Source organism: Oncorhynchus kisutch, linkage group LG26 (assembly GCF_002021735.2).
Source record: "Oncorhynchus kisutch isolate 150728-3 linkage group LG26, Okis_V2, whole genome shotgun sequence".
Lineage (NCBI taxonomy): Eukaryota > Metazoa > Chordata > Actinopteri > Salmoniformes > Salmonidae > Oncorhynchus > Oncorhynchus kisutch.
Window position 1 is genome coordinate 50,989,090 of NC_034199.2, and position 20,838 is coordinate 51,009,927.

Sequence of the window (20,838 nt, forward strand, 5' to 3'; positions counted from 1 at the left end):
TGCCTTGGCAGGAACTAATGGGGATCCATAATAAACCCCAGGAAGAGTAGCTGCTGCCTTGGCAGGAACTAATGGGGATCCATAATAAACCCCAGGAAGAGTAGCTGCTGCCTTGGCAGGAACTAATGGGGATCCATAATAAACCCCAGGAAGAGTAGCTGCTGCCTTGGCAGGAACTAATGGGGATCCATAATAAACCCCAGGAAGACTAGCTGCTGCCTTGGCAGGAACTAATGGGGATCCATAATAAACCCCAGGAAGAGTAGCTGCTGCAGGAACTAATGGGGATCCATAATAAACCCCAGGAAGAGGAGCTGCTGCCTTGGCAGGAACTAATGGGGATCCATAATAAACCCCAGGAAGAGGAGCTGCTGCCTTGGCAGGAACTAATGGGGATCCATAATAAACCCCAGGAAGAGTAGCTGCTGCCTTGGCAGGAACTAATGGGGATCCATAATAAACCCCAGGAAGAGTAGCTGCTGCCTTGGCAGGAACTAATGGGGATCCATAATAAACCCCAGGAAGAGTAGCTGCTGCCTTGGCAGGAACTAATGGGGATCCATAATAAACCCCAGGAAGAGTAGCTGCTGCCTTGGCAGGAACTAATGGGGATCCATAATAAACCCCAGGAAGAGTAGCTGCTGCCTTGGCAGGAACTAATGGGGATCCATAATAAACCCCAGGAAGAGTAGCTGCTGCCTTGGCAGGAACTAATGGGGATCCATAATAAATACAAATAATGATGAGCCGTTCTCCCCTCAGCAGCCTCCACTTCTGCACATTGCTTTGTCTCATGCCCTTCTGCTTCTCACGTCTAGAAATCTCCCTTTACCCACTGCTGCAATGTGACCATAAGCTTGGCACCTAAAACACCATAATGGGTTCGGGACAAAATCTCTCACTGGATAACTGACACATCCGAACTTGACTTTGTTGGGTAAAGACTCAGCGCCCTACTCCAGAGAGCAAAACAAGTCAGTTCTTGTCCCTAAGAGCAAGAACTGCTCCCTCTGGATGGAAAAAAACACACACAAAAAATCACCACAAGTCCACTTTAAGTTACATTGACTCAACAATCTCTTCTCCACCCAACCTGACACCATATATGGATCAGCCAGAAGGATCTATTCTCTCTGAAAATCCCACTGGGCCAGAATCATCTTCGTCATCCTTTCCTTTCATTCCACTATCCACACCTAATCTGCTCCTCCATTTTTAAAACCTTCATCCTCTCGCCTTTCAACTCTTTCAAAGTCCATGTCACTCTCATCAACTTCACGTTCTGAGCTACTAAAGTACTGTTTTCCATTTTTGTACTTTCCCCAGGGTTTTCCATTGTTCCCTCGACCCTGCCACCATTTTCTCGCAACATCTACTGTTGTCCCAGATTGTTTAAAAATATATAATTTTTTGAATTTGTCCGCTCTCTTCCTCATGTTTTCTTCTGAGCTACTGAAATACATGTACTTTTTTTTTTTTTACTTGATGCCTATCAACCTCCTGTCCTCCATATTTGAACCCCCTGAGCGTCTCAAGAGTATTACAAGGAGTCGCCCCTTTAGTAAAGAAAAACAACATTGCAACACTCTGAATCTTGTATCTGAGTAGAGCATGTAGAAATCTCAACATTAAAGAGACAAAGGTCAGTGAATTGATACAGCTATTCTGGCCCGAGGTTTCTATGGGAACGGGGCGCTTGCTTAAGCCTTTCAAAAAAAAAAGGAAGAGGACAGAAAAATTGCAAGAAGAAACTAAGAAGGTTTGCAACAAGTCAATGAATTGCAATTGAAAAGACTCTAAAGCACGACACTTTTCTACTCAGGTGCTTTCTAATAATAAAACAAAATGGAGGTGACTAACCTGTTCGAACATGAAAGCAAACTCCACCCCTTCCTTGGGCATGCTCTCTACATCCAGGAAACAGTAGAGTTTGAAGTAGAGCTTCCACTGTCCCTCCTCCTCTACTTCCTCACTGCCTGACAGCCTGGAAATCAATCAATGAATCAGTCAATCAACCAAATCAATCAGTCAATCAACCAAACCAATCAGTCAAAACAAACCAGTCAGTCAACCAATCACTCAATCAACCAAACCAATCAGTCAACCAATCACTCAATCAACCAAACCAGTCAGTCAGTCAACCAAACCAATCAGTCAATCAACCAAACCAGTCAGTCAACCAATCAGTCAACCAAACCAATCAGTCAATCAACCAAACCAATCAGTCAATCAACCAAACCAGTCAGTCAACCAATCACTCAATCAACCAAACAGTCAATCAACCAAACCAATTTCAGACCCTCGTTTTAGCAGAAATATAGTAATAATATCAAAGAGGTTTGTGGGTCATGTAGACTGGTCCCAGATCTGTTTGTGTTGTCTTGCTAACTTTTCCCTATGTTCAACAAGCTTTCTCCACCCTTAACCTTGTTCTGAACACCTCCAAACAAAGGTCATGTGGTTTGGTAAGAAGAATGTCCCTCTCCCCACAGGTGTGATTACTACCTCTGAGGGTTTAGAGCTTGAGGTAGTCACCTCATACAAGTACTTGGGAGTATGGCTAGACGGTCCACTGTCCTTCTCTCAGCACATATCAAAGCTGCAGGCTAAAGTTAAATATAGACTTGGTTTCCTCTATCGTAATCGCTCCTCTTTCAACACAGCTGCCAAACTAACCCTGATTCAGATGACCATCCTACTCGTGCTAGATTAGAGAGACACAATTTATAGATCGGCAGGTAAAGGTGCTCTCGAGCGGCTAGATGTTCTTTACCATTCAGCCATCAGATTTGCCACCAATGTTCCTTATAGGACACATCACTGCACTCTATACTACTCCCTATCTGAGATATCTACTGCAGCCCTCATCCTCCACATACAACACCCGTTCTGCCAGTCACATTCTGTTAAAGGTCCCCAAAGCACAAACATCCCTGGGTCGCTCCTCTTTTCAGTTTGCTGCAGTTAGCGACTGGAACGAGCTGCAACAATCTCTTCATTCAAAGACTCAATCATGGACACTCTTACTGACAGTTGTGGCTGCTTTTCGTGATGTATTGTTGTCTCTACCTTCTTGCCCTTTGTACTGTTGTCTGGGCCCAATAATGTTTGTACCATGTTGTTGCCATGTTGTGTTGCTACCATGTTGTTGTCATGTTGTGATGCTACCATGCTGTGTTGTTGTCATGTTGTGATGCTGCCATGTTGTTGTCATGTTGTGGTGCTGCCATGCTGTGTTGTCATGTGTTGCTGCCTTGCTATGTTGTTGTCTTTAGGTCTCTCTTTATGTCATGTTGTGTTGTGTTGTCTCTCGTCGGGATGTGTGTTTTGTCCTCAATTTTAAATGCCAGCCCCCATCCCCGCAGGAGGCAGTTTGCTTATTGGCAAAATCATTGTAATTAAGAATTTGTTCTTAACTGACTTGCCTAGTTAAATAAAGGTTAAATCAAACTGTCAATGGCCATAGGGATTGACAAGCCAGCACAAACCTCTCTCTCTCTCTCTCTCTCTCTCTCTCTCTCTCTCTCTCTCTCTCTCTCTCTCTCTCTCTCTCTCTCTCTCTCTCTCTCTCTCTCTCTCTCTCTCTCTCTCTCTCTCTCTCTCTCTCTCTCTCTCTCTCTCTCTCTCTCTCTCTCTCTCTCTCTCTCTCTCTCTCTCTCTCTCTCTCTCTCTCTCTCTCTCTCTCTCTCTCTCTCTCTCTCTCTCTCTCTCTCTCTCTCTCTCTCTCTCTCTCTCTCTCTCTCTCTCTCTCTCTCTCTCTCTCTCTCTCTCTCTCTCTCTCTCTCTCTCTCTCTCTCTCTCTCTCTCTCTCTCTCTCTCGAGACCAGGCTATTCTCTGTGCATCTCTCTCTCCAGCTGAACTCTCACCTCTCAAACTTGGCGAGTACATCAGCCACGATGACTCTGCTCTCCACAGCCCGGTCCGTAGTGTTGTTGTGTTGAAACAGGGAAAACATGTTTCTACTGTCCTCCATGGCCAGGCCTCGGATCAACTTCTCCACCACCTGGGGACAGGCAGGACAGAGGGACATTAACACAGGCTGGAGAAAATGGATGTACCAATGCAGGATTGCCCCAGGCAGAAATGACAGTATTTTTACAGCTGCTACTCATTGTGGAAAACAGATGTATTCTTTTTTACCTCTGCAGGGGTGGTGGGTGAGGTGATGTAAAGCCTTAGACTGTTTAGATGTGGGATACAGATCATATGTAGAGGGATACAGATCATCATATGTAGAGGACACCCCATAGAGGGATATAGATCATCGTATGTAGAGGACACCCCATAGAGGGATATAGATCATCGTATGTAGAGGACACCCCATAGAGGGATATAGATCATAGTATGTAGAGGACACCCCATAGAGGGATATAGATCATCATATGTAGAGGGATATAGATCATCGTATGTAGAGGGATATAGATCATCGTATGTAGAGGGATATAGATCATCGTATGTAGAGGACACCCCATAGAGGGATATAGATCATCGTATGTAGAGGACATCCCATAGAGGGATATAGATCATCGTATGTAGAGGGATATAGATCATCGTATGTAGAGGAAATCCCATAGAGGGATATAGATCATCGTATGTAGAGGGATATAGATCATCGTATGTAGAGGGATATAGATCATCGTATGTAGAGGAAATCCCATAGAGGGATATAGATCATCGTATGTAGAGGGATATAGATCATCGTATGTAGAGGGATATAGATCATCGTATGTAGAGGACACCCCATAGAGGGATATAGATCATCGTATGTAGAGGACATCCCATAGAGGGATATAGATCATCGTATGTAGAGGGATATAGATCATCGTATGTAGAGGAAATCCCATAGAGGGATATAGATCATCGTATGTAGAGGGATATAGATCATCGTATGTAGAGGGATATAGATCATCGTATGTAGAGGAAATCCCATAGAGGGATATAGATCATCGTATGTAGAGGGACATAGTGAATAGTGAAAGCCTCTACATACGATCTATGTCTTCACTATTATTCTACAATATATGTAGAAAATACACTGCTCAAAAAAATAAAGGGAACACTTAAACAACACAATGTAACTCCAAGTCAATCACACTTCTGTGAAATCAAACTGTCCACTTAGGAAGCAACACTGACAATACATTTCACATGCTGTTGTGCAAATGGGATAGACAACAGGTGGAAATTATAGGCAATTAGCAAGACAACCCCAATAAAGGTGTGGTTCTACAGGTGGTGACCACAGACCACTTCTCAGTTCCTATGCTTCCTGGCTGATGTTTTGGTCACTTTTGAATGCTGGCGGTGCTTTCACCCTAGTGGTAGAATGAGACGGAGTCTACAACCCACACAAGGGGCTCAGGTAGTGCAGCTCATCCAGGATGGCACATCAATGCGAGCTGTGGCAAGAAGGTTTGCTGTGTCTGTCAGCGTAGTGTCCAGAGCATGGAGGCGCTACCAGGAGACAGGCCAGTACATCAGGAGATGTGGAGGAGGCCGTAGGAGGGCAACAACCCAGCAGCAGGACTGCTACCTCCGCCTTTGTGCAAGGAGGAGCAGGAGGAGCACTGCCAGAGCCCTGCAAAATGACCTCCAGCAGGCCACAAATGTGCATGTGTCTGCTCAAACGGTCAGAAACAGACTCCATGAGGGTGGTATGAGGGCACGACGTCCACAGGTGGGGGTTGTGCTTACAGCCCAACACCGTGCAGGACGTTTGGCATTTGCCAGAGAACACCAAGATTGGCAAATTTGCCACTGGCGCCCTGTGCTCTTCACAGATGAAAGCAGGTTCACACTGAGCACATGTGACAGACATGACAGTCTGGAGAGGCCGTGGAGAACATTCTGCTGCCTGCAACATCCTCCAGCATGACCGGTTTGGCGGTGGGTCAGTCATTGTGTGGGGTGGCATTTCTTTGGGGGGCCCTCCATGTGCTCGCCAGAGGTAGCCTGACTGCCATTAGGTACCGAGATGAGATCCTCAGACCCCTTGTGAGACCATATGCTGGTGCGGTTGGCCCTGGGTTCCTCCTAATGCAAGACAATGCTAGACCTCATGTGGCTGGAGTGTGTCAGCAGTTCCTGCAAGAGGAAGGCATTGATGCTATGGACTGGCCCGCCCGTTCCCCAGACCTGAATCCAATTGAGCACATCTGGGACATCATGCTTTAGTCCAGGTCAGGGAGGAGATCCCTCAGGAGACCATCCGCCACCTCATCAGGAGCATGCCCAGGCGTTGTAGGGAGGTCATACAGGCACGTGGGGGCCACACACACTACTGAGCCTTATTTGGACTTTTTTTAAGGACATTACATCAAAGTTGGATCAGCCTGTAGTGTGGTTTTCCACTTTAATTTTGAGTGTGACTCCAAATCCAGACCTCTATGGGTTGATACATTTGATTTCCATTGATCATTTTTGTGTGATTTTGTTGTCAGCACATTCAACTATGTAAAGAAAAAAATATTTAATAAGAATATTTCATTCATTCAGATCTAGGATGTGTTATTTTAGTGTTCCCTTTATTTTTTTGAGCAGTGTAGTAAAAATAAAGAAAAACCCTTGAATGAATAGATGTGTCCAATCTGTGTATGTTGTCTTAAGGTGGTGTTACAGGCTTTGTTCTTTCCATTTATTCTTCGACGTTAGCTCGTTAGCATGTGGGGCACACCGATTGGTGTCACCACGTTAGAGTCAGTATGTGTTTCACCTGTGCTGGTTTGTTATCTCGTTAGTGGGAAGGTGTTTCACCTGTGCTGGCCCAGGTGTTATCTGGCCCACTGCTCCAGTTGTCTTGATAGATGTGGAGGGTTAACTTTAGTTGTCTCTCACTATTTTGGTTTCTAGACAATGTGATTTCCCTGATTGGTTTTGCTCCACTTCCTGTCTAAGTTTGGTGTGGGTTTTAATTTCATTTGCCTTCTTGGGCAAATGTAGTGGACACTCATGTTGGGTGTCTTTTAGGTCCCAGTTGTTGTTGCTAGTCAACCTCCAGTGGACCCCCCATGAGTATCTTTCAGAACCCCTCCTAAAACCCCACCTGTTTGGTTTTGGTTGTTCAATACAGTTTATTTTTTTTCCCTAGTCTGTCTGAGCGACTATTTTTGGTTGGGGAACATAACAGTTACCTCTCCAGCGGTGGTGTGTGAGTTGATGGAGATCTTGCAGGATCCTCCTCCGTGGCAGTAGACCGTAGTAGTCATTTCCTGCCTGGTCAGTAAGGCTACGATCTCCTCCTGAGACGGTACATAGTCCCTGACCTTGGTCCTCTTCAGAGACTCACCTATGAAATGGGCAAACATGTCCACCTCTGTTCCAGGAAACTGCTCCTTCACCCTGGAGAAGAACAGACAGAGGGTCACTGAGGTGTAGAGGATGAGCAAATCAACGTTACTGATGTCATACTGTCCAGTTTACCCATCCATACAAATCAATCACAGAACATATGTCTGTTTGTATTAGAAGCTATCGGGACACTTTCTGCTTGTGGCTCAAAGCTGTAATTTAATTAAAGGGACCATGTGCAAATAAAAAACCATTTCAGACAGTGAAATATGTTTCCACCAGAGTTAGGTAAACACAGCTCATTTTCATCCACACTCCCTAACTAAATACACAGCAGTATAATAAATGCAGGACTGATCCACACTTTGACCTCCATGGAGCAGGATTTAAAGTCCCTAGTAATTAAAAGGTAGAGAGGAGAGAATTCCATTTCCTGATGCCTGAGGTGGACAACACTGACTGTTTGTTGAGGAATGACAGTCTAGCTTGTGGAGGTCCGGCTGACTCCTCTGTTTTGTTCAGAGCTTAATATGACAAAATCTTTCAGAGGTGGGGCTGCAACATTATCGATGATCTGAGAAAAAGGAAGTTGTCCAAATGTAACAGATTGTCCTTGGTGAGAATATCCCAGTGACAGTAATGATGTGACTTCCTGTCCAGGATCTTAAGTACTTGTTTACACAGAGATCGAAGGGGTTTAACGGATGTTTAATTGGCTGCCGATACAATAGGACAGGTGTCAGAAAATCATTGTATGAGAATCCATCTTGGCTGCCTCTGTCGAGAGAGTTCCTGATGTCATGAACATGTGTACGAAGACTATTCTGTATATATTTGATGTGTTTTTACAGTTCAAAGTAGGGTCTAGGATAACACCCAGATATTTAAGTACATAGCTACCATTTTCCCCCCACATTGAGGCTGTAGTGGTTGAATGAACCTTTCAGCCACTTTCGACAATGATAGTGTTAGTTTGCTTGCCACTTCATCAGCATTTCTTCCGTGTATAAATAACTATCATCCACGGCCTGGTAGAGACTAAATAACAAAGGGCCCAGGATTGACCCCTGTGGTACACCCATAGTGTGGTCCCTTGGTGATGGTAGGTCACATTGCATCCGGTTAGCCGGATACGCTTTTACAAGACTCAATCCATTTTAAAACACTTGATGAGATGTTGAAGTTGGACAGCTTGGAGACGAGGACATTGTGGTTAACAGTGTCAAAGGATTTTCTGAGGAGAACTGCACCTACAACACCCCCTTTGTCCAGCTTGGCCTTGTTCACCTCTAGGAGACAGTAACATACGGTCTCTGTTGAGTGGTTCACCCTGAACCCAAACTGGCCTTGTTCACCTCTAGGAGACAGTAACATACTGTCTCTGTTGAGTGGTTCACCCTGAACCCAAACTGGCCTTGTTCATCTCTAGGAGATAATAACATGGACTACTGTACAACTGTATATTATATTATGTTGCAGGAATAATTGTACAAAAAAATATAAAAATAAGGAATGGAGCATGACTTATGTACTGAAGGAGGCATGAAGGAATAGTGTACTTGGGAGCATAACTTGGAACTGGAGGTAAATAAAGTACCCTTTAAGGTGGAACTGGAGGTAAATAAAGTACCCTTTAAGGTGGAACTGGAGGTAAATAAAGTACCCTTTAAGGTGGAACTGGAGGTAAATAAAGTACCCTTTAAGGTGGAACTGGAGGTTAATAAAGTACCCTTTAAGGTGGAACTGGAGGTTAATAAAGTACCCTTTAAGGTGGAACTGGAGGTAAATAAAGTACCCTTTAAGGTGGAACTGGAGGTAAATAAAGTACCCTTTAAGGTGGAACTGGAGGTTAATAAAGTACCCTTTAAGGTGGAACTGGAGGTTAATAAAGTACCCTTTAAGGTGGAACTGGAGGTAAATAAAGTACCCTTTAAGGTGGAACTTGAGGTAGCGCAGGATGCCCCGGCTGGGCAGGAAGGTACAGCTCATACAGGTGAGGAGGTGCCAGTGGGCGCGATTGGCCGAGCTGTTGGGCTGAGGCACGTGATTGGTCTGCTTGATGAGCTGACAGTAGACCTCGTCTCTGAGCAGGCGTAGGTCGTGGCAGGTCTGGAGGATGCCCTGGATGATCGGCACAGGGTCAGACACAGACTCCATCTCCTGCAGAGAGTTGAAGATCTTCACTGCCTCGTCCTGCAGGCTGGCATAGCCCTTCTCCTTATGGACTGGGGGGGAGGACAGAGAGAAGGGAGACTTCATTAACAAAAAGCATGGCGAGAGAAAGCCACAGGGCTTCATACCTTTAATTTCTGTCAACCAAAATGAATACGGTTGTAGTAGAAGTCCGTGGAGGGTGAAAGAGGTTGTAGAAGTCCGTGGAGGGTGAAAGAGGTTGTAGAAGTCCGTGGAGGGTGAAAGAGGTTGTAGAAGTCCGTGGAGGGTGAAAGAGGTTGTAGAAGTCCGTGGAGGGTTAAAGAGGTTGTAGAAGTCCGTGGAGGGTGAAAGAGGTTGTAGAAGTCCGTGGAGGGTGAAAGAGGTTGTAGAAGTCCGTGGAGGGTGAAAGAGGTGGTAGAAGTCCGTGGAGGGTTAAAAAGAGGTTGTAGAAGTCCGTGGAGGGTTAAAAAGAGGTTGTAGAAGTCCGTGGAGGTTGAAAGAGGTTGTAGAAGTCCGTGGAGGGTTAAATAGGTAGTTGGGTTAAAGCAGTAATAACTCACGGTGGATGTTGACCTCCCCATAAGGCAGAGGAAGCAGGGGGGAGTGGAGGGGGTGCTGGGTATATCTGAGGATAGGGTTCCTCCAGTACGTCTGCTCCACAGCTTCCACGTTCAGACTGCTCTCCTGGGGGGGATACACAGGGGTCAGGGTTTAGGAGTCAGAGGTCGTAATTCATTATACTTAGGAGGGTGCTTACAGTGCATTCGGATAGTATTCAGACCCCATTACTTTTTCCACATTTTGTCAAGTTACAGCCTTATTCTAAAATGGATTATATTGGTTTTTTTGCTCATCAATCTACCCACAATACCCCATAATGACATCACAATACCCCGTAATGACATCACAATACCCCGTAATGACATCACAATATCCCGTAATGACATCACAATACCCCATAATGACATCACAATATCCCGTAATGACATCACAATACCCCATAATGACATCACAATATCCCGTAATGACATCACAATACCCCATAATGACAAAACAAAAAAATGTTTTATTAAAAATAAAAATGGAAGTATTCAGACCATTTACGCAGTACTTTGTTGAAGCACCATTGGCAGCGATTACAGACTCGAGTCTTCTTGGGTATGATGTTACAAACTTGGTACACCTGTATTTGGGGAGTTTCTCCCATTCTTCTTTGCAGATCCTCTCAAGCTCTGTCAGGTTGGATGGGGAGTTTCTCCCATTGTCCTCTGCAGATCCTCTCAAGCTCTGTCAGGTTGGATGGGGAGCGTCGCTACACAACTATTTTCTGGTCTCTCCAGAGATGTTCGATCGGGTTCAAGTCTGGGCTCTGGCTGGGACACTCAAGTACATTCAGAAACGTGTCCCGATACCACTCCTGCGTTGTCTTGGCTGTGTGCTTAGGTTTGTTGTCCTGTTGGAAGGTGAACCTTTGCCCCAGTCTGAGAACCTGAGCGTTCTGGAGCAGGTTTTCATCAAGGATCTCTCTGTACTTTGCTCTGTTCATCTTTCCCATGATCCCGACTAGTCTCCCAGTCCCTGCAGCTGAAAAACATCCCCACAGCATGATGCTGCCACCACCATGCTTCACCGTAGGGATGGTGCCAGGTTTCCTCCAGACGTGAAGCTTGGCATTCAGACCAAAGAGTTCAATCTTGGTTTCATCAGACCAGATCATCTTGTTTCTCATGGTCTGAGAGTCCTTCAGGTGCCTTTTGGCAAACTCCAAGCAGGCTGTCATGTGCCTTTTACTGAGGAATGGCATCCGTCTGGCCACTCGACCATAAAGGCCTGATTGGTGGAGTGCTGCAGAGATGGTTGTCCTTCTGGAAGGTTCTCCCATCTCCACAGAGGAACTATGGAGCTCAATACAGGCAAAGGGTCTGAATACTTATGTAAATAAGGTATTGCTGTTTAATTCTTTTTTTATACATTTGCAAACATTTCTAAAAACCTGTCTTCAGTGTCATTATGGGGTATTGTGTGTAGATTGATATATTTTTTAAAATGTATTCATTCATTTTAGAATAAGGCTGTAACGTAACACAATGTGGAAAAAGTCAAGGGGTCTGAATACTTTCTGAATGCCCTGTATAATTGTGCTGTTAGACACTTGTACACGTGTGTAATGAAAATGTGTATTTTTAATATCCCGACACCCACGGTCACCGTTGTCCAGCACCCCTGGAGCAATTTGGGTTAAGTGCCTTATTTAAAGGCAGAGCAACAGGTTTCCACGCTCTAACCGAGGCCACCCCGCTACTGCTGAGTTGACAAAGACATCATAAACAGATTTGGGACCAGACTAGCATCTCATGGCTTGTCACGAGACAATATTCAAGTATGACAAAACAAATTACAACATTAAAAAAGTTAAACAGTTTCATGGTACTATTGGAGCAGGACAGGACCAATCACAGGACAGAAGAAGTAGACTGAATGAACAGAAGAAACGCCTGGAACACACACAGTGTGCAGGGCCCAGTTAGGTACCTCGCTACAGTGTGACTGTACAGGCCCAGTCTAGTACCTCACTACAGTGTGACTGTACAGGCCCAGTCTAGTACCTCACTACAGTGTGACTGTACAGGCCCAGTCTAGTACCTCACTACAGTGTGACTGTACAGGCCCAGTCTAGTACCTCACTACAGTGTGACTGTACAGGCCCAGTCTAGTACCTCACTACAGTGTGACTGTACAGGCCCAGTCTAGTACCTCACTACAGTGTGACTGTACAGGCCCAGTCTAGTACCTCACTACAGTGTGACTGTACAGGCCCAGTCTAGTACCTCACTACAGTGTGACTGTACAGGCCCAGTCTAGTACCTCACTACAGTGTGACTGTACAGACCCAGTCTAGTACCTCACTACAGTGTGACTGTACAGGCCCAGTTTAGTACCTCACTATAGTGTGACTGTACAGGCCCAGTCTAGTACCTCACTACAGTGTGACTGTACAGGCCCAGTTTAGTACCGCACTACACTACAGTGTGACTGTACAGGCCCAGTTTAGTACCTCACTACACTACAGTGTGACTGTACAGGCCCAGTCTAGTACCTCACTACAGTGTGACTGTACAGACCCAGTCTAGTACCTCACTACAGTGTGACTGTACAGGCCCAGTTTAGTACCTCACTATAGTGTGACTGTACAGGCCCAGTCTAGTACCTCACTACAGTGTGACTGTACAGGCCCAGTTTAGTACCGCACTACACTACAGTGTGACTGTACAGGCCCAGTTTAGTACCTCACTACACTACAGTGTGACTGTACAGGCCCAGTTTAGTACCTCACTACACTACAGTGTGACTGTACAGGCCCAGTCTAGTACCTCACTACAGTGTGACTGTACAGGCCCAGTCTAGTACCTCACTACAGTGTGACTGTGTGTCCCTGCTGGCCATAAGCAGAGGCTGCAATGGTAAATGACGCCACAGCAAGGAGGAGGAACAGGGGTTACATATGAGCTCAGGGACAAATGTAACTAGACTGGTCTCAGGTCTGGACAAATGTAACTAGACTGGTCTCAGGTCTGGACACATGTAACTAGACTGGTCTCAGGTCTGGACACATGTAACTAGACTGGTCTCAGGTCTGGACACATGTAACTAGACTGGTCTCAGGTCTGGACACATGTAACTAGACTGGTCTCAGGTCTGGACACATGTAACTAGACTGGTCTCAGGTCTGGACACATGTAACTAGACTGGTCTCAGGTCTGGACACATGTAACTAGACTGGTCTCAGGTCTGGACACATGTAACTAGACTGGTCTCAGGTCTGGACACATGTAACTAGACTGGTCTCAGGTCTGGACACATGTAACTAGACTGGTCTCAGGTCTGGACACATGTAACTAGACTGGTCTCAGGTCTGGACACATGTAACTAGACTGGTCTCAGGTCTGGACACATGTAACTAGACTGGTCTCAGGTCTGGACAAATGTAACTAGACTGGTCTCAGGTCTGGACAAATGTAACTAGACTGGTCTCAGGTCTGGACAAATGTAACTAGACTGGTCTCAGGTCTGGACACATGTAACTAGACTGGTCTCAGGTCTGGACACATGTAACTAGACTGGTCTCAGGTCTGGACACATGTAACTAGACTGGTCTCAGGTCTGGACACATGTAACTAGACTGGTCTCAGGTCTGGACACATGTAACTAGACTGGTCTCAGGTCTGGACACATGTAACTAGACTGGTCTCAGGTCTGGACACATGTAACTAGACTGGTCTCAGGTCTGGACACATGTAACTAGACTGGTCTCAGGTCTGGACACATGTAACTAGACTGGTCTCAGGTCTGGACACATGTAACTAGACTGGTCTCAGGTCTGGACACATGTAACTAGACTGGTCTCAGGTCTGGACACGTAACTAGACTGGTCTCAGGTCTGGACAAATGTAACTAGACTGGTCTCAGGTCTGGACAAATGTAACTAGACTGGTCTCAGGTCTGGACAAATGTAATTAGACTGGTCTCAGGTCTGGACAAATGTAACTAGACTGGTCTCAGGTCTGGACAAATGTAACTAGACTGGTCTCAGGTCTCGACATATGTAACTAGACTGGTCTCAGGTCTGGACACGTAACTAGACTGGTCTCAGGTCTGGACAAATGTAACTAGACTGGTCTCAGGTCTGGACAAATGTAACTAGACTGGTCTCAGGTCTGGACAAATGTAATTAGACTGGTCTCAGGTCTGGACAAATGTAACTAGACTGGTCTCAGGTCTGTTTGTGCCGTCTTGCCAAACACGCATCAATGACATAGAAGTTGGCAAGACAACACAAACAGATCTGGAACCAGGCTAAAATGCAAATTCATCTGACATAAAATGACAATGTCAGTATGCAGGGTGGTGATTGGCTGTACCTTGATGTCCCTGATGAGTTGCTGTGTGGGTGTCTCTATGGGAACCTTGCTGTCGACAGCCCCCTGTATGGCCGACGCCCAGCGCATAGCCTCGTTCAGTAGTTTGGTGTAGAGGTGGTACGAGTGTTTACGTCCGTGGACGACAATGCTCCAGTAACCTGGTGGGGAGGTATAGAATAGTCAGAGTGATTCAAGGAGCATTGACATAGTACGATAGCACATCAATCTCAGGTGTGATTATGACAGAATATTGTATGGTCGACAGACACACATGAATCTTTACCATGACTGACTGAAATGCATTAGCCTGGTCCCAGATGTATTTTCTGCTGTCTTGCCAACTCTCATGGTCACTAATAGGAACTGTCAAGACGGCACAAACAGACCTGGGACCAGGCTAGAAATGCAACGCGCAGCCCAGGCCACTACTCTCCCAGTCTGCATCCCAAATGGCACCCTATTCCCTATATAGGACACTTCTTTTGAGCAAAGCCCTATGGCACTATGAAAGGGAAAAGGGTGCCACATTCTCAGTCTCTACCTACCGGTGTCCTTGAAGACCCTCTCGTCTGGCTGGACCACAGAGCAGAGACTGTTGAGGACCAGGGTCCCCAGCTTGGACACACTGCGCTCTGAAGACTTGTAGTAGTCCAGAGAGTTAGAGGTCAAAACAAACCATCTCTTCTTCAGCTTCAGACTAGTGCTCTTAGCCCTTATCTCCTTGTGAAGCCAACCTGGGAAGAGAGAGAGAAGGACACTAAGGTATTGTCCAGTACTGAGAACAGACAAAATATTTACAAATATTAAATATATATCAAAATGTAAAAAATATCAGTTGTTAAATGTTCATGATGGTTCCAAAATATGTACAGTACCAGTCCAAAGTTTGTTTTGACTATTTTCTACATTGTAGAATAAAAGTAATGACATCAAAACTATGAAATAACACATATGGAATCATGTAGTAACCAAAAAAAGTGTTAAACAAATCAATATATATTTTAGATTTGAGATTCTTCAAAGTAGACACCCTTTGCCTTGACAGCTTTGCACACTCTTGGCATTCTCTCAACCAGCTTCATGACCTGGAATGCTGTTCCAACAGTCTTGAAGGAGTTCCCACATGTGCTGCGCCCTTAGTCTGCGGTCCAACTCATCCCAAACGGGTTGAGGTCGGGTGATTGTTGAGGTCAGGTCATCTGACACAGCACTCCATCACTCTCCTTCTTGGTCAAATAGCCCTTACACAGACTTTAGGTGTGTTTTGTTTTGGGTCATTGTCCTGTTGAAAACAAATGAGTCCCACGAAGCACAAACCAGATGGGATGGTGTATCACTGCAGAATGCTGTGGTAGCTATGCTGGTTAAGTGTGCCTTGAATTCTAAATAAATCACAGACATTGTCACCAGCAAAGCACCCCCACACCTCTTCCTCCATGCTTCACTGTGGGAACCACACTTGCGGTGATCATCTGTTCACCAACTCTGGGTCTTACAAAGACACTCATCAGCCCAAAGGATAGATTGCCACCGGTCTAATGTCCATTGCTCGTGTTTCTTCTTATTGGTGTCCTTTAGTAGTGGTTTCTTTGCAGCAATTCGACCATGAAGGTCTGATTCACACCGTCTCCTCTGCTGTTACTTGAACTCTGAAGCATTTATTTGGGCTGCAATCCGAGGTAAAGTTAATTGCTGATTTCTGAGGCTGGTAACTAATGAACTTATCCTCTGCAGCAGAGGTAACTCAGGGTCTTCCTTTCCTGTGGCAGTCCTCATGAGAGCCAGTTTCATCGTAGCGCTTGATGGTTTTTGCACTTGAAGAAACTTTCAAAGTTCTTGTATATCACCTTGACACAACACAACTGATTGGCTCAAACGCATAAAAAAATGTAAAAAAATTCCCCAAATGAACTGTGATGTAGGTGAGGTACTGTACATCACTAACCTCTGACGAAGAACTCCTGCCCGTCTATCCTGGCGTCTCCTTTAGGTTTCTGCAGCAGGCCGATCCAGTGGTGCATCTCTTCAGGCATCTCAGTGTTGCAGTGGATCACACGGTTAGCAGTGATGATGACAAAAGAGTTGGGTCTGTCAGGGTTGTCTGAGGCGCACACAGAGTCGATCAGTCCAACATCCACAGTTCCCTGTGGTGAAATTTGAAGTTCAGAACATTGTCATGTAGTCAGTCAACGTGAACACTGCTGTAACTCGTAGAGATCGATAGATGTGATGGAGAAGGTTAGTACTGACCACAGCGTTCTTGGGGTCGGCCTGCTCATGGTTCATCTCCATCAGCTGGTCTGGACTGGCACTGTGGACACGACTCAGCACGTTGAACCAGCCACTGGAGGGAGAGAGGTAAGGATTCCACAGAGCAATAGACTGGTGAACCACTAGGGGAAATACAACACTGGTGGACCACTAGGGGAAATACAACACTGGTGGACCACTAGGGGTAATACAACACTGGTGGACCACTAGGGGAAATACAACACTGGTGGACCACTAGGGGTAATACAACACTGGTGGACCACTAGGGGTAATACAACACTGGTGGACCACTAGGGGTAATACAACACTGGTGGACCACTAGGGGTAATACAACACTGGTGGACCACTAGGGGTAATACAACACTGGTGGACCACTAGGGGTAATACAACACTGGTGGACCACTAGGGGTAATACAACACTGGTGGACCACTAGGGGTAATACAACACTGGTGGACCACTAGGGGTAATACAACACTGGTGGACCACTAGGGGTAATACAACACTGGTGGACCACTAGGGGTAATACAACACTGGTGGACCACTAGGGGTAATACAACACTGGTGGACCACTAGGGGTAATACAACACTGGTGGACCACTAGGGGTAATACAACACTGGTGGACCACTAGGGGTAATACAACACTGGTGGACCACTAGGGGTAATACAACACTGGTGGACCACTAGGGGTAATACAACACTGGTGGACCACTAGGGGTAATACAACACTGGTGGACCACTAGGGGTAATACAACATCAATACAACACTGGTGGACCACTAGGGGTAATACAACATCTATACAACACTGGGGGACCACTAGGGGTAATACAACATCTATACAACACTGGGGACCACTAGGGGAAATACAAAACTGGTGGACCACTAGGGGTAATACAACATCTATACAACACTGGTGGACCACTAGGGGTAATACAACACTGGTGGACCACTAGGGGTAATACAACACTGGTGGACCACTAGGGGTAATACAACACTGGTGGACCACTAGGGGTAATACAACACTGGTGGACCACTAGGGGTAATACAACACTGGTGGACCACTAGGGGTAATACAACATCTATACAACACTGGTGGACCACTAGGGGTAATACAACATCTATACAACACTGGGGGACCACTAGGGGAAATACAACACTGGTGGACCACTAGGGGTAATACAACACTGGTGGACCACTAGGGGTAATACAACACTGGTGGACCACTAGGGGTAAAACAACACTGGTGGACCACTAGGGGTAATACAACACTGGGGGACCACAACATCTATACAACACTGGTGGACCACTAGGGGTACTACAACACTGGTGGACCACTAGGGGTAATACAACACTGGTGGACCACTAGGGGTAATACAACATCTATACAACACTGGTGGACCACTAGGGGTAATACAACATCTATACAACACTGGGGGACCACTAGGGGAAATACAAAACTGGTGGACCACTAGGGGAAATACAACACTGGTGGACCACTAGGGGTAATACAACACTGGTGGACCACTAGGGGTAATACAACATCTATACAACAATGGTGGACCACTAGGGGTAATACAACATCTATACAACACTGGGGGACCACTAGGGGAAATACAACACTGGTGGACCACTAGGGGTAATACAACACTGGTGGACCACTAGGGGTAATACAACACTGGTGGACCACTAGGGGTAAAACAACACTGGTGGACCACTAGGGGTAATACAACACTGGGGGACCACAACATCTATACAACACTGGTGGACCACTAGGGGTACTACAACACTGGTGGACCACTAGGGGTAATACAACACTGGTGGACCACTAGGGGTAATACAACATCTATACAACACTGGTGGACCACTAGGGGTAATACAACATCTATACAACACTGGGGGACCACTAGGGGAAATACAAAACTGGTGGACCACTAGGGGAAATACAACACTGGTGGACCACTAGGGGTAATACAACACTGGTGGACCACTAGGGGTAATACAACACTGGTGGACCACTAGGGGTAATACAACACTGGTGGACCACTAGGGGTAATACAACACTGGGGGACCACAACATCTATACAACACTGGTGGACCACTAGGGGTACTACAACACTGGTGGACCACTAGGGGAAATACAACACTGGTGGACCACTAGGGGTAATACAACACTGGGGGACCACTAGGGGAAATACAACACTGGTGGACCACTAGGGGTAATACAACACTGGGGGACCACCAGGGGAAATACAACACTGGTGGACCACTAGGGGTAATACAACACTGGTGGACCACTAGGGGTAATACAACACTGGTGGACCACTAGGGGCAATACAACACTGGGGGACCACTAGGGGTAATACAACACTGGGGGACCACTAGGGGTAATACAACACTGGTGGACCACTAGGGGTAATACAACACTGGTGGACCACTAGGGGTAATACAAAACTGGTGGACCACTAGGGGAAATACAACACTGGGGACCACTAGGGGAAATACAACACTGGTGGACCACTAGGGGAAATACAACACTGGTGGACCACTAGGGGAAATACAACACTGGGGGACCACTAGGGGAAATACAACACTGGTGGACCACTAGGGGTAATACAACACTGGTGGACCACTAGGGGTAATACAACACTGGTGGACCACTAGGGGTAATACAACACTGGTGGACCACTAGGGGAAATACAACACTGGTGGACCACTAGGGGTAATACAACACTGGTGGACCACTAGGGGTACAACAACATCTATACAACACTGGTGGACCACTAGGGGTCCTACAACACTGGTGGACCACTAGGGGTAATACAACACTGGTGGACCACTAGGGGTACTACAACATCTATACAACACTGGTGGACCACTAGGGGTCCTACAACACTGGGGGACCACTAGGGGTACTACAACACTGGTGGACCACTAGGGGTACTACAACACTGGTGGACCACTAGGGGTAATACAACATCTATACAACACTGGGGGACCACTAGGGGAAATACAACACTGGTGGACCACTAGGGGAAATACAACACTGGTGGACCACTAGGGGTAATACAACCCTGGTGGACCACTAGGGGTAATACAACACTGGTGGACCACTAGGGGTAATACAACACTGGTGGACCACTAGGGGTAATACAACACTGGTGGACCACTAGGGGTAATACAACACTGGTGGACCACTAGGGGTAATACAACACTGGTGGACCACTAGGGGTAATACAACACTGGTGGACCACTAGGGGTAATACAACACTGGGGGACCACTAGGGGTACTACAACATCTATACAACACTGGTGGACCACTAGGGGTACTACAACACTGGTGGACCACTAGGGGAAATACAACACTGGTGGACCACTAGGGGTAATACAACACTGGTGGACCACTAGGGGTACTACAACACTGGTGGACCACAAGGGGTAATACAACACTGGTGGACCACTAGGGGTACTACAACACTGGTGGACCACTAGGGGTAATACAACACTGGTGGACCACTAGGGGTACTACAACACTGGTGGACCACTAGGGGTACTACAACACTGGTGGACCACTAGGGGTACTACAACATCTATACAACACTGTTGGACCACTAGGGGTACTACAACACTGGTGGACCACTAGGGGAAATACAACACTGGTGGACCACTAGGGGTAATACAACACTGGGGGACCACTAGGGGTACTACAACATCTATACAACACTGGTGGACCACTAGGGGTACTACAACACTGGTGGACCACTAGGGGAAATACAACACTGGTGGACCACTAGGGGTAATACAACACTGGTGGACCACTAGGGGTAATACAACACTGGGGGACCACTAGGGGTAATACAACACTGGGGGACCACTAGGGGTACTACAACATCTATACAACACTGGTGGACCACTAGGGGTAATACAACATCTATACAACACTGGTGGACCACTAGGGGAAATACAACACTGGTGGACCACTAGGGGTAATACAACACTGGTGGACCACTAGGGGTAATACAACACTGGTGGACCACTAGGGGTAATACAACACTGGTGGACCACTAGGGGAAATACAACACTGGTGGACCACTAGGGGTAATACAACACTGGTGGACCACTAGGGGTAATACAACATCTATACAACACTGGTGGACCACTAGGGGAAATACAACACTGGTGGACCACTAGGGGAAATACAACACTGGT

At 46.3% G+C, this 20,838-nt stretch overlaps 1 protein-coding gene across 1 annotated transcript in view; it reads right to left on the reverse strand.

The window, feature by feature from the left end:
- Positions 1-20,838, reverse strand: part of myo10l3 (myosin X, like 3) — a 186,228-nt gene that overhangs the window by 23,160 nt on the left and 142,230 nt on the right. The window contains exons 27-35 of the mRNA XM_031805837.1: positions 16,612-16,705; positions 16,307-16,505; positions 14,907-15,095; positions 14,362-14,519; positions 10,003-10,126; positions 9,216-9,513; positions 7,132-7,339; positions 3,868-4,004; positions 1,861-1,984 (exon numbers count right to left, since the gene is read on the reverse strand). Coding sequence (XP_031661697.1) covers positions 1,861-1,984; positions 3,868-4,004; positions 7,132-7,339; positions 9,216-9,513; positions 10,003-10,126; positions 14,362-14,519; positions 14,907-15,095; positions 16,307-16,505; positions 16,612-16,705 — 1,531 coding nt within the window. The remainder of the gene's footprint in view (positions 1-1,860; positions 1,985-3,867; positions 4,005-7,131; positions 7,340-9,215; positions 9,514-10,002; positions 10,127-14,361; positions 14,520-14,906; positions 15,096-16,306; positions 16,506-16,611; positions 16,706-20,838) is intronic.